This window comes from Notolepis coatsorum (genome assembly GCF_963971535.1).
Source record: "Notolepis coatsorum genome assembly, chromosome: 17".
Taxonomy (NCBI): domain Eukaryota; kingdom Metazoa; phylum Chordata; class Actinopteri; order Aulopiformes; family Paralepididae; genus Notolepis; species Notolepis coatsorum.
Genome location: NC_140181.1, coordinates 14,114,637 through 14,126,221, shown reverse-complemented (window position 1 = coordinate 14,126,221; position 11,585 = coordinate 14,114,637). Strand labels below are relative to the sequence as shown.

The 11,585-nt window shown below is 48.0% G+C and overlaps 1 protein-coding gene across 1 annotated transcript in view; it reads right to left on the bottom strand.

The window, feature by feature from the left end:
* Positions 1-454: 454 nt before the first annotated feature.
* Positions 455-11,585, bottom strand: part of LOC311243477 (AP-4 complex subunit beta-1-like) — a gene marked incomplete at its 3' end in the record, with an annotated part of 55,358 nt that continues 44,227 nt past the window's right edge. The window contains exon 8 of the mRNA XM_084332712.1: positions 455-493. Coding sequence (XP_084188838.1) covers positions 455-493 — 39 coding nt within the window. The remainder of the gene's footprint in view (positions 494-11,585) is intronic.

Below are 11,585 nucleotides of genomic sequence, written 5' to 3'. Positions count from 1 at the left end.
TGAAGGGGTTCTGGGCAATTGGGAAACACAGCTGGGTGTATTTAGGTAATTAGAGGCAATAGCACAGTGGGCATCAGGGAAGGTATATGGTTTTTACCAGCGTCAGGAGATCATATAGAATCAAACATAATTTTTCTGTATTCTTTGATTAACAGACAATAAACGCCACAAAACTGTCAAATGCTGTCTGGACAATGGACTTCCTGATCTGCGTGAGATTCGCTGCCCTGGTGCTTCAGTGGCTTTTTAGTTTTTATTAGTTGTTGTTGACAAATAGCCACTACATAAAGTAAAAACCGTTCCTTATTGAAGCGGACACTTTTTATCGTTGTTTTGGATTTTTGCCGTTGGACGTTTTGGACATGGAAACACCACGCTCAAACGGAGGATCATTCAGATCAGAGGACATGGATGCTGGCGCTCCAGCGTTTGGTCTGGAGATCGAAGACTATGATCAGTGACTTTTGTGAAGCTTGAATTGCCTTGGATCAACCTGTTAAAGACACGATCGGAGAACGGAGGACCACACGGTCTAATGGACGTCGCACTCGAACAAAACAACATCATTGGTATGTGAAGAATAATCCGTCAGCTTTATTGGAAAAAGGCAAACTTATTGGAGTGACTGAATTATTGTCTCGCGACGCTAAATGATGTTGATGAGTATTGGGAGTTGTTGACCTTCATTGTAAAGACATTCATTCATAAATCTCCGACGTGAAGTTGGCTGTATGAACCAATCAGACAGTATGGAGCAGCTGGTTGGGACATATGAGACAACGCCTGTGGTTGGTTCAAACGTTGCAAGTGTGGAGAATGTTGCTCCGCCCAAGCCCTCTGTAAAACGGGGCATCAAGTTTACCGCAAAAGGGTTGGCATTTTACATGCAAACATGCCAAGAAAAGAGGTCTGCAAAAATCAAACAGGCCAAGAAATACATTGAACCAATACGTACCTTGCTGAAATCTACTGACAATGTGAACTATGTACAAGCTCATTTGAGTAACTTCATCAATTGTTATGAGGACGCTAAGGACATGCACGAGTCTTTCATAAATATGGATTTGCCTGAGGAAGAGGTTAAAAGGCAAAATACATGTTTCAATGCAACAATAATGAAATTTTGTAATTTCACAGAGGATGTAAGGGTTTGGTTGTCTGCTGCTGGGCACCCTCAGGTGGAATCAAATGCAAATATTGACAATGAAACTAATGATGTTGTTGAAACAAATGAAGATGATGATGAGGCTCAATCTAAACAAAGTGTTGTTATTGATGATATCAATCCTGAGGACAGTGCCTCTAACATTTCATGTACAAATGAAAAGCAACAAAAGCCACACTCCAGTGTATCAAAGACATCATCCACTGCGTCTACCAGGCTAAAGGCGGAGGCTGACAAAGCATCCCTACTGGAGCGGATGAAAGCCTTAAAAAGGAAACATGAGTTGGAAACAAAGCAGGAGGAACTAAGGGCAAAGCAGGAGGAACTAAGGAAGGAAAAGGAACAGTTTGCTCTGGAAACTGACCTAGCTGCAGCCAATGCGAAAATCAATGTGCTGGAAACCAATTCAAAATGTAACTCTAAAAGGTCGGATGGAATGAACTCGTATCTGGACAGGAATATAGCTCAAAGAATGACAGGCCAACTCAATCCTCAAGCTGGTCAATTTGTCCCGCAGGGAAATAACATGCAAAATGAATTTCATCCTGAGGCCCAGGCTGTCACTGTAAGGCCCAAAGGACCATCACAGACCATCGGGTTTAAAGATGCATCACAGACTGTCAGGCCTAAACAAATGGCAGTATTACAGACGGACCTCAGACCACTATACACTCAGGCACCAACACAAGTGGTCCGTGATGCTCAACAGACAGGACGAGCATCCTCCCTGAATATGGCATGCAATAATGACACCCAAAATGACATTGTGAATATCATGCAACGCCAAACTGACATCACTACAATGTTGGTACAGCAAAATTTGGCATCTTCTCTACCAGTGAGAAATATAGCCATATTTGATGGTGATCCTCTTCAGTATCATTCCTTCATCAGATCCTTTGAAAATTGTGTTGAGGTTAAAACTGACAATGCAAGTGATTGTTTACACTTTTTAGAGCAGTACACCAGGGGACAACCAAGAGACCTGGTGAAAAGCTGTCAGCACCTACCCTCTGTTCAGGGATATCAACGCGCTAAATCCCTGCTTGCTGAACATTTTGGAAATGAATACAAAATTGCTTCTGCTTATATGGACAAAATTGATAGCTGGCCTCTGGTTAAAGATGAAGATGTAAAGTCATTACAATCATTTTCTCTGTTCTTGCGAGAATGCTCTAATTTAACACAGAGAATCATGCAAATGAATGAGTTGGACATGCCATCAAACCTCAGGAACATTGTGATGAAGCTTCTGTTGTAGAAAGGTTGTTTAACACAGCAGGAGACGATATTTCCAATTGTAACAAATAGGTAATTTATTTAAGAAAAGAAGTTCTTTAACAGCAAGAGCTATGGGTCAAAGAAGATCACCACGGCTTGAACAAAAACACTCTGTCCTGGATCCCTTTGCCTGTCCCTAAATCCCCTCTCAGTCCTGCCCCCCCATGACAGATATCATGACGTATCACATCATGTCAGATCTGACATGACGTACATTAAGATGATACGTAGATTTAACATCGGAGAGAGAGAGAACATGAAGAGAGATAAGCAAGATATGATATCCACACACGATATGATGTAAAACATTAAGAACATCGAAGAGAGAGTGAGATGTGTGTGTGTGTGTGTGTGTTTGTGTGTGTGTGTGTGTATGTGTGTGTGTGTCTGTGTGTGTGTGCGTCTGTGTACAGACGTGTGTATTGTATGTGTGTATTGTGTGTGTGTGTCTGTGTGTGTGCGTCTGTGTGTGTGTGTGTGTGTGTCTGTGTGACTGTGTGTGTCTGTGTGTGTGTGCTGTGTCTGTGTGTGTGCTGTGTATGTGTGTAAGAGAGAAAAGACACAAGATTAGAGCACACGATATGATGTACTGAAATGTCCATCTGCTATCTTGAGGCTGTTTTAAGAACATCAGCCAGACTGTCGCCCTAGTGTCTTTGAGCCCTGCTAGTTGACCTATATTAAACTAGTCAAGACTAACCCCTTTCCTACCTCCACCCTCGTATACACATTTTCCACAACATTCCCCCATTTGGGGCTATCCCTAGTCCCACCCAAATCATATAACCAAGAAAATGTGAACGTCTAACTAAACGAGAAACCACAATTATATAATAAAAGTTTAAATGCCTAATCTAAACCAGAAACCTTACTTCATTCACTGGACCCCTAACGGACCAACAAAGGCTGACTACCGTTCTTACCAAAACACAAAACCGTTCCAAACAAGAGTAATAATAAAACATCAACAAAATACCCCAATTTATAATCCTAACCTGACAGACAAATCCCCCCAACCTCCACCGCTTACCAAATGAGCCACAGTTCCGGCCGGAAACCGCGACTCTCATCAGGGAAAGGAGAAGTTGACCGTCAGAACTAAACATAGAACATCCCTCCCAAAAAAAAATGACATTGTCTCTTCCATAACATTGAGCCCCAGTGTCCATCGCTCAGCCCCCCTTCCATGCCCACGCCATAGTCTCCTCACCGTATTGCCAAAAGTCACATTTTGCCAATACAGCAACCACCACGCCACACCTCCAGTCCCCGTAGAAGCATGTCCCCATGCCTGGACGGGAGGCACTGGTACCGACCTCACCACGTGTCCCCCCATCTTCGACGGGAGGTGCCCATCTTGCCCACTGCGTTAGCCCCCCATTTGTCCCTCCAGTCCCCAGAACCGATCCCCAGACCACTTCTTCTCAATGCTTCCTCAGGCTCAGAACCGACACTCTGCCGATGCCCCTTCCCATTCCGGTTTGACCAGGACCACAAGTAAAATAAACAAAAAATAATAAAAAAATAAAAAACAATGCAATGATTTTCAATGGTTGCAATCTCTATGCCGAAGGATCATTAGAAAATCAGACTAAAATTCCTAGTTAAAGGAATAAACCACTCAGACCATCCCCCGTCACTCTTAAAGGAAAGAACCAACAAAAAGAAAATGTCCCTACCTCACCATACCCCTAATCCTCTATCCCCTCGTCTCCCTCTAAGGCAGCATAAAGCTGAGGATATGGCCCGATTTGTGGCTCAATCTCTTTCTGTCCCACCATCAGCATTTGGCTCGTTACGTGTGAAGTTACCAGCCTACCCAAGAGAGGCATACCACAACAGAAAAGGAGAACCAATATCAACCCTGCCACCCCGATGGATATCCCCGTCTGCATCACTATGCTTCCCCACTGTCCCAATCTTTCCAACACCCCACTCCCCCACCATTCTTCATTCCGGCCAGAATTCCCCCTCAACTCCTCCCTCAAATCCTTCAGCTTAGCCATGGCCTCGGAGAACTTTCCCCCTGGCCCCACATTCGTCGGAATGAATGTGCAGCAGTACTGTCCAAACATGGAACAGACTCCACCCTTCTCCGCCATTAACCAGTTCAGAGCCTGTCTATTCTGCCACGCCACCGTACTGGTCGCGTGCATCTGGTCCCCCATTGCATCCAACGCCTCCTCGGTGTAATTGAGATACCGCTGCTGATTGTAAAACAAATAGTTGATCCACCCGGTGTTCTTATTGACCGATATCCATGGCAGAATAGACTCAAACCCTGCCGCAATCTCATTCTTAGCCATGAACTCGGCTGGAATGCCCCTTGGCTGTCCTATGCTGTCCAGATACACCCTTGGGTCTGCCTTGTAGCTACGCTTCGTTCGAGAGATAGGAGACTCAGAAGGTCCTTCCGTCACTGATAATGGTAGGACCACCATTGGCATGATCGCCTGAACCCGGGCACATCTACCTGACCAATCTAAAGGAAGTGTATTCCTCAACCTCCTACCGCCGCAGAGCCAGTATTGGTCCGCCAGTGCCATATCCTGGACATGAAAAGGGCAAGCTACAGGCCGTGGGTTGGTATCCACTCCCTTTAACACGACCCCGTGTCCACACTTTCCTTCTTTCGTACAGTTAGTCGTGATGCTCCAAATAGTAGTGCACCGCCCCTCTGCCACCTCCCCTACATCCCGGGTCCCCTCCTTTTGCAAGCACTCGAAATCCTTGGTCAGCCATAGTTTGACACCTCTGGGTATTGGCAACCCCGTCGCTACCCCCTGCACACGTACATCCAATTTCCTACACCGTTCCCGCATAGTGACATCCTTGAAATCCGTGACGTTTCCTGCCGCCTTAAAACGACTAGAGCCGAGAAACCCCAAACACTCTGCCTCGCACCAAGGGCGACTATTATGGGGCCCCTCCCATGCCTCTGCGTCCCTGTCACACTGAGCCCAACTGAACTTCGTGCCCTTCACCAGCAGCCTATCCGGACGTGCCTTGGAGCAGACATAACAATCCTCTATCTGATTCTGCGCGCTCGTGTACTGGACCCACTTAAACCACTCATTCCCTAAAGCCGCCCTATACATCGGGTCAGCCTCCGGGTCTTCCTCGTCATAGTCATAGTCGCCCCCATCTTGTTCCCCGGAAGGAAGCAAACCCCTCAACCTGGCCCAGAGTGAGCCCACTGAGTCCCTCAACGTTCCGGCTGTCCTCTGGAACATATCCTGTCCCCCCACCTCTTCCGACTCAGTGTCCTTGACCTCCCTTTTTCCCCTCACCCCTGTCCCCTGTGATTGGTTCGGGACAGGCTCAACTCTCCTATCTACCCCCACTACCCGATGCTCGTTAGTATAATGGTAAGTATCCCCGCCTGTAACGGGGGAATGGTCAAAATCAAAAACATGCCCTTGCGGTCCTACGGGAAACACCCCGTTTGGTTGTAGTCTTATCTTCTCCCCCCCTTCCTCGATGGAGGGAAAAGGGGGCGCCTGATTCTGAGCCTGGTCATGAAAGTCTGCTGGTACTTGAGCCTGAGCGGGACCCCGTGGGACTCCTACCCACTCAAACCCGTCATCCTCAAGGACGGGTCGACCGTGACGGTTCTTAATGACGTCGTTGTGCCCGGCCGACCGTCCGCACACTGCTGCCAACATCTGCGGGAGCATCAGCAGGCACTGCACCTTCCAGTTGCCGTCTCGGACCCTCCATGTCGGGTTCTGCATAACTGCGATCGATTGTATCCCCCAAGAGATCGCCGCTGGCCTTTATGCAGTGATTGAAGTGGAACCAGGTCGCTGATCCTTTGACTTGGACTGCCGTTCCAGTCGATCGGATCACCTCGTACGGGCCCTCTCTCCGAGGTGATGACCACTTTCTCTTGTGGACCTTTACGAAGACCAAGTCCCCAGGGATCAGTCTCGGTTTGGTGGCTTCCTTCTCCGCCTCCTTCTCCCCCTTTCTCTCCTTTCTCTGCTCCTGTCGAAACACAGCTTCATGTATTTTAGTCACTTGCTGAAGATATTTTTTCAGATCTTGCTCAAAAATATCTAATGCCGGGCCCCTAGCCAGGTGTCTAAATGGCGGTGCTGGCATGCTGCGGCCTGTAAGCATTTCATGCGGTGTTAGCTGTGTTTGGCGGTTTACGCTGCTTCTAATAGCCATCAGAGCAAGTGGCAAAGCATCAATCCAGTTAAGCTTAGTTTGCATACAGATTTTCAACAGTTTGTTTTTAATGACCAGATCGGCCCTTTCCACCTTCCCCTGCGACCCGGGACTATAGACACAGGAAAGGCGCTGTCTTATACCTAATTTCTGCATCAGCCCTTTAACCACCTTGTCGATAAACTCGCGGCCATTATCGCTTTGTAATATCGTGGGAATTCCAAATCTCGGAATGACCTCGCGACACAGGAACTTGATCACTGTGTCCGCGTTCTTGTGTTTAGATGGAATGGCCTCAATCCAGCGACTAAAGCAGTCCTCTACTACCAGGAGGTATCGTTTGCCCTGCACTGGCGTTATCATGTCTGTATAGTCCATAATCAGATGTCTGAATGGTCCCTCAGGGAGGGGTGTGTAAGCCGCCACTGTCGGTACTCCTTTGCGCACATTGCCCTGTAAGCATGTTAAACACCTGGCTAGTGTAACGTCAATTTGTGCCTGAAGCTTTGGGGACCAAAATCCCATTTTCGTGATTCGTTTCAGGGTCTCTGCTCTTCCACAGTGATCAACACCATGAGCCTCAGGTATCACTAAGGACAGAAGATCGATGGAGGCGACTATCAAACCGTTATGACTCCTCCACAGACCATCTGCCCCCCTTACAGCCCCCCTCTCCGTCCACGACTGTTTCTCGGCCTGCGTGGCTGAGTCCTGAAGATCACTCAAATTATCCTCAGTTACCTCAGTCGTCAGTTCGGCCGCAAACATCAGAACAGCCGTGGACGGCACCGCAGCCGCCGCCTTCGCGGCCTCGTCCGCCGCGTTGTTTCCCGTCGTCACAAAGGACAGGTCTTTTCTGTGTGCCTGGCACTTTACGATAGCAATGCTTTTGGGCAACTTTACAGCCTGAATAAGCGCCACAACCTGCTTGTGGTGAAGGATCGGTGAGCCGTCCGATTTCTTAAAGCCTCTTGCCTTCCAAATGGCCGCGAATAGGTGGCATACGCCATGCGCATACGCAGAGTCTGTAAAGATGTTAACCGTGCGATCTTTAGCTATTATGCATGCTTCTGTTAGTGCTATTAGTTCTGCAAGCTGGGCCGAACATGGTTGCATGCATTGTCCGGCCTTTCTTGTTAGTGTTTCTCCGTTAGGTTTGCACTGTACGACGGCGTATCCTGACCTTAAATTTTCCCCCTCCCGATAGCAGGACCCATCCACAAAAAGTGAGAGTTCTGCTATCGCGAGCGGGTCGACTCCCAAATCAGGACGGAGTTTCACGAAAGCCTGTACCTCCACCTCACACTCATGCGGTTGACCCTCGCTCGGGAGTGGTACCAGATCCGCCGGGTTACTGCCGTGGCATGTTTTTATCGTAACGTCCGAGTACTGCAGGAGCCTCATGTAAGCCTGTTGCCGTTGGCTGGTCAGAACAAATTTGCCTCTTTCAATCAAGTTTGCCAATTTGTGATGTGTCCAAATGCAAATGTCATATCCCATTGTCACGGCCGTTGCCTTCTCATACATCAAATGTGCTGCGGCCAGGGCCTGATAACAAGGTGGCAGACCCTGCTCTACCGGCGAAAGAGCTCTAGAGTAATATGCTATCGGTTGTTTTTTCCCACTCCCCCCCTGTGTTTGAGTCAGGACAGCTGTCGCATGCTGCGCTCTATGTGAGACGAATAGGTGGAAACACTTCTCATAATCCGGCAGCGCCAGGGCAGGGGCCTGTAACAACAGACGCTTAATGTTTATGAACGCGTCCTCCCCCTCCTCGGTCCATGTCAAGGGAGCGCGAAGCTTGTCTGTACCCGCCTCTTTTATCATCATCCTCAACGGCGCTGTCGCTATCGTATAGTCCTCCACCCACTCAGAGCTGTACCCAGTCATCCCTAAAAACGTCATCATCTGTCGGACCGTCAATGGCCTAGGTGCCTTGGATACAGCTTCGAGCTGCGTGGGTGAGATGCTTTTTATGCCCTTTTGAATGACGCGAGACAAGTACTCAACTTTTGGCTGGCAGTACTGCAGTTTTGAACGGGATGCCTTGTGGCCTCCCACGGCTAATCCACTCAAAACTTTGATGGAGTCCTCATGGCACTGCTGACGTGTATCCGAGCAGATTAGAATGTCATCTGCATACAGTAAAACCGTGCTGAGTAGTGTGTCGCACACTCCTTGCAAGTCTTCCTTGAGCGCCTTCGAGAAGTAATGCGGCGAGTGCGCGAACCCTTGTGGCAACCGGGTGTAAGAGTATTGTTTCCCCCTGTGGGTAAAAGCAAACAGATACTGAGACTCTTTTTCCAATGGAACACTGAAGAATGCCTGCGTGAGATCAATGACCGTATAGTACTGCGAGCTACTCGGGATGTTTGTCAGGAGGGTGTGTGGATTAGCGACTTCCGCCTCTGGTCCAGACACCACGTCGTTCACCGCCCTCAAATCGTGTACCAGTCTGTACCTAGCCCTGTCCGCCTTTAGCACTGGGTGGATAGGTGTATTACATCTGGATTTGAAAGGGACGAGCACTCCCCCCTTTAACAGTCCCTCAATCTGATGTGATATAGCTTCATCCGACTCTGGCTTCATTGTATACTGTCTGATAAAGGGTGGTCTACAACCCTTCTTTAACCTGACCTTCACTGGCTGTGCCGACAATATTAGACCCACATCTGTGTCGTGTTTTGACCACAACCGTTCCGGGGTGCGCGCCAACATGTCCTGTTCCAGCAAAGCATCCGCCTCTGGAATAACGCAAGGGTCTCCTGGTAATCTGATTACTTGCGGTTTTGCCAAAACTGAAAAGGAAATCATTATTTTTATGAAACTCCCATCTGCGCTGTTCCAAATTAGCGGAGATTCCGTGGAGACCCACCTTTGAGTCTCGGATTCCTGTATCATTGAACCTAGATGTTCGGATTCGTAACCAGGATTTATTCTCAGAGTGATGTGTGGGGCGGCGTCTCTTAGTCTATGTTGTTCCCGTAGATACTTACCCGTGTTAACCCTCAACGCCGCGCCCTGTCTCCCTACAATTATCGCAGATGAGTCAATCTGCACCTGCTCGGGCTGTCCCTGCAACCATGCCTTGTTCCTAACAGTGGAAACGGGGAAACTGTTGTTCGTTCCCCGGTCCCTGTGTAAACCGTGGGCCTGATTGCCCATTCCCTGCCTGCCGCCTGAACGCCTGGTTCTGTGAACTATAGCCATAGCTTCTCACTACCTGAGGTGCAGGCGGGGGTCCCTGGTCCTGCATGGGTGGAGAGGTAGCAGATGACACCATTACTGCCTGCAACCTCCTTTGGGGCTGCAGTTGTTGCTGAGTTAACTTCCTTGAGTCATTTCTATCCTGATCCCTGACTTTCTGCTCCTGAGCCCTTTGCTTCTCCACACCATGTGTTACATGTGCACAGAACAAAGGATAAGTCATGTCCATTAACCCCACCACGTCTTCCAGTCTATTCTTAACCACCTCTGGAAGCCCTCTCATCACACTTTCTCTAAACATCGCTCTCTGCAACGGGTCAATTTCTGGGTTGTGTCCTAGCTCACCTCTCCACTCCTTCAGTATTTTGTTCACATAGCACATGTTCACCGGCAATTGCGTGACATAAGGTGGGGATGTTGGTTTCCCTATATCCGTCTCTCTCTGATTTAGCGCTAAAGCTTCCTGCCTGTATGCTCTCCCCTTCTGGGCGTAGAGCTTCATTACCCCCAACTCTTCTGTCCTCTTTTTCAACCTCTTTTTGCTGCTGTCGCCTGGCTTATGGTTACGAATCATTACATTCATCTCTTCGCATATGTCGAGATCAAAAGTACCTCCGGAAGGCCATTTTGTGTCCCCGGCCTTTGTACGCCTCTGCCAACGGACACCAACCTTGAGAATTAGGTTCTTTATCAACGGGTTGGTGTCCAACAGTATGTCCTCTGCTGTATGCATCGTTGTTTAGTGTGTATATGTGTTTATTGTGTTGTGTGTGTGTGTGTGTGGTTGTACTTCAGCTACTACTACTCTACAACTACCTACTACTCTACAACTACCACTCCAGGAACAACAGTTAACCTAGATCTACTCTCTCTCTACAACTACCACTCCAGGAACAACAGTTAACCTAGATCTACAACTACTACTCTCTCTACAACTACCACTCCAGGAACAACAGTTAACCTAGATCTACAACTACTACTCACTCCAGGAACAACAGTTAACCTAGATCTACAACTACTACTCTCTCTACAACTACCACTCCAGGAACAACAGTTAACCTAGATCTACAACTACTACTCTCTCTACAACTACCACTCCAGGAACAACAGTTAACCTAGATCTACAACTACTACTCTCTCTACAACTACCACTCCAGGAACAACAGTTAACCTAGATCTACAACTACTACTCTCTCTACAACTACCACTCCAGGAACAACAGTTAACCTAGATCTACAACTACTACTCTCTCTACAACTACCACTCCAGGAACAACAGTTAACCTAGATCTCTCTACAACTACTACTCTCTCTACAACTACCACTCCAGGAACAACAGTTAACCTAGATCTACAACTACTACTCTCTCTACAACTACCACTCCAGGAACAACAGTTAACCTAGATCTACAACTACTACTCTACAACTCGGTGTGTGTGTATGTGTGTGTCGGTGTGTGTGTGTGTCGGTGTGTGTGTGTGTTTGTGTGTGTGTGTGTGTGTGTGTATTGTATGTGTGTGTGTCTGTGTGTGTGTCGGTGTGTTGTGTGTGTGTGTGTGTGTTTGTGTGTGTGTGTGTGTGTGTGTGTGTGTGTGTATGTGTGATTGTGTTTGTGTGTGTGTGTGTGTGTGTGTGTATTGTATGTGTGTGTGTGACACAACCCGCTGTCCACCGGGACACAGGAATGTGTGTGTGTGTGTGTGTGTTGTGTGTGTGTGTGTCTGTGTGTGTGTCGGTTTGTGTGTGTGTGTGTGTGTGTG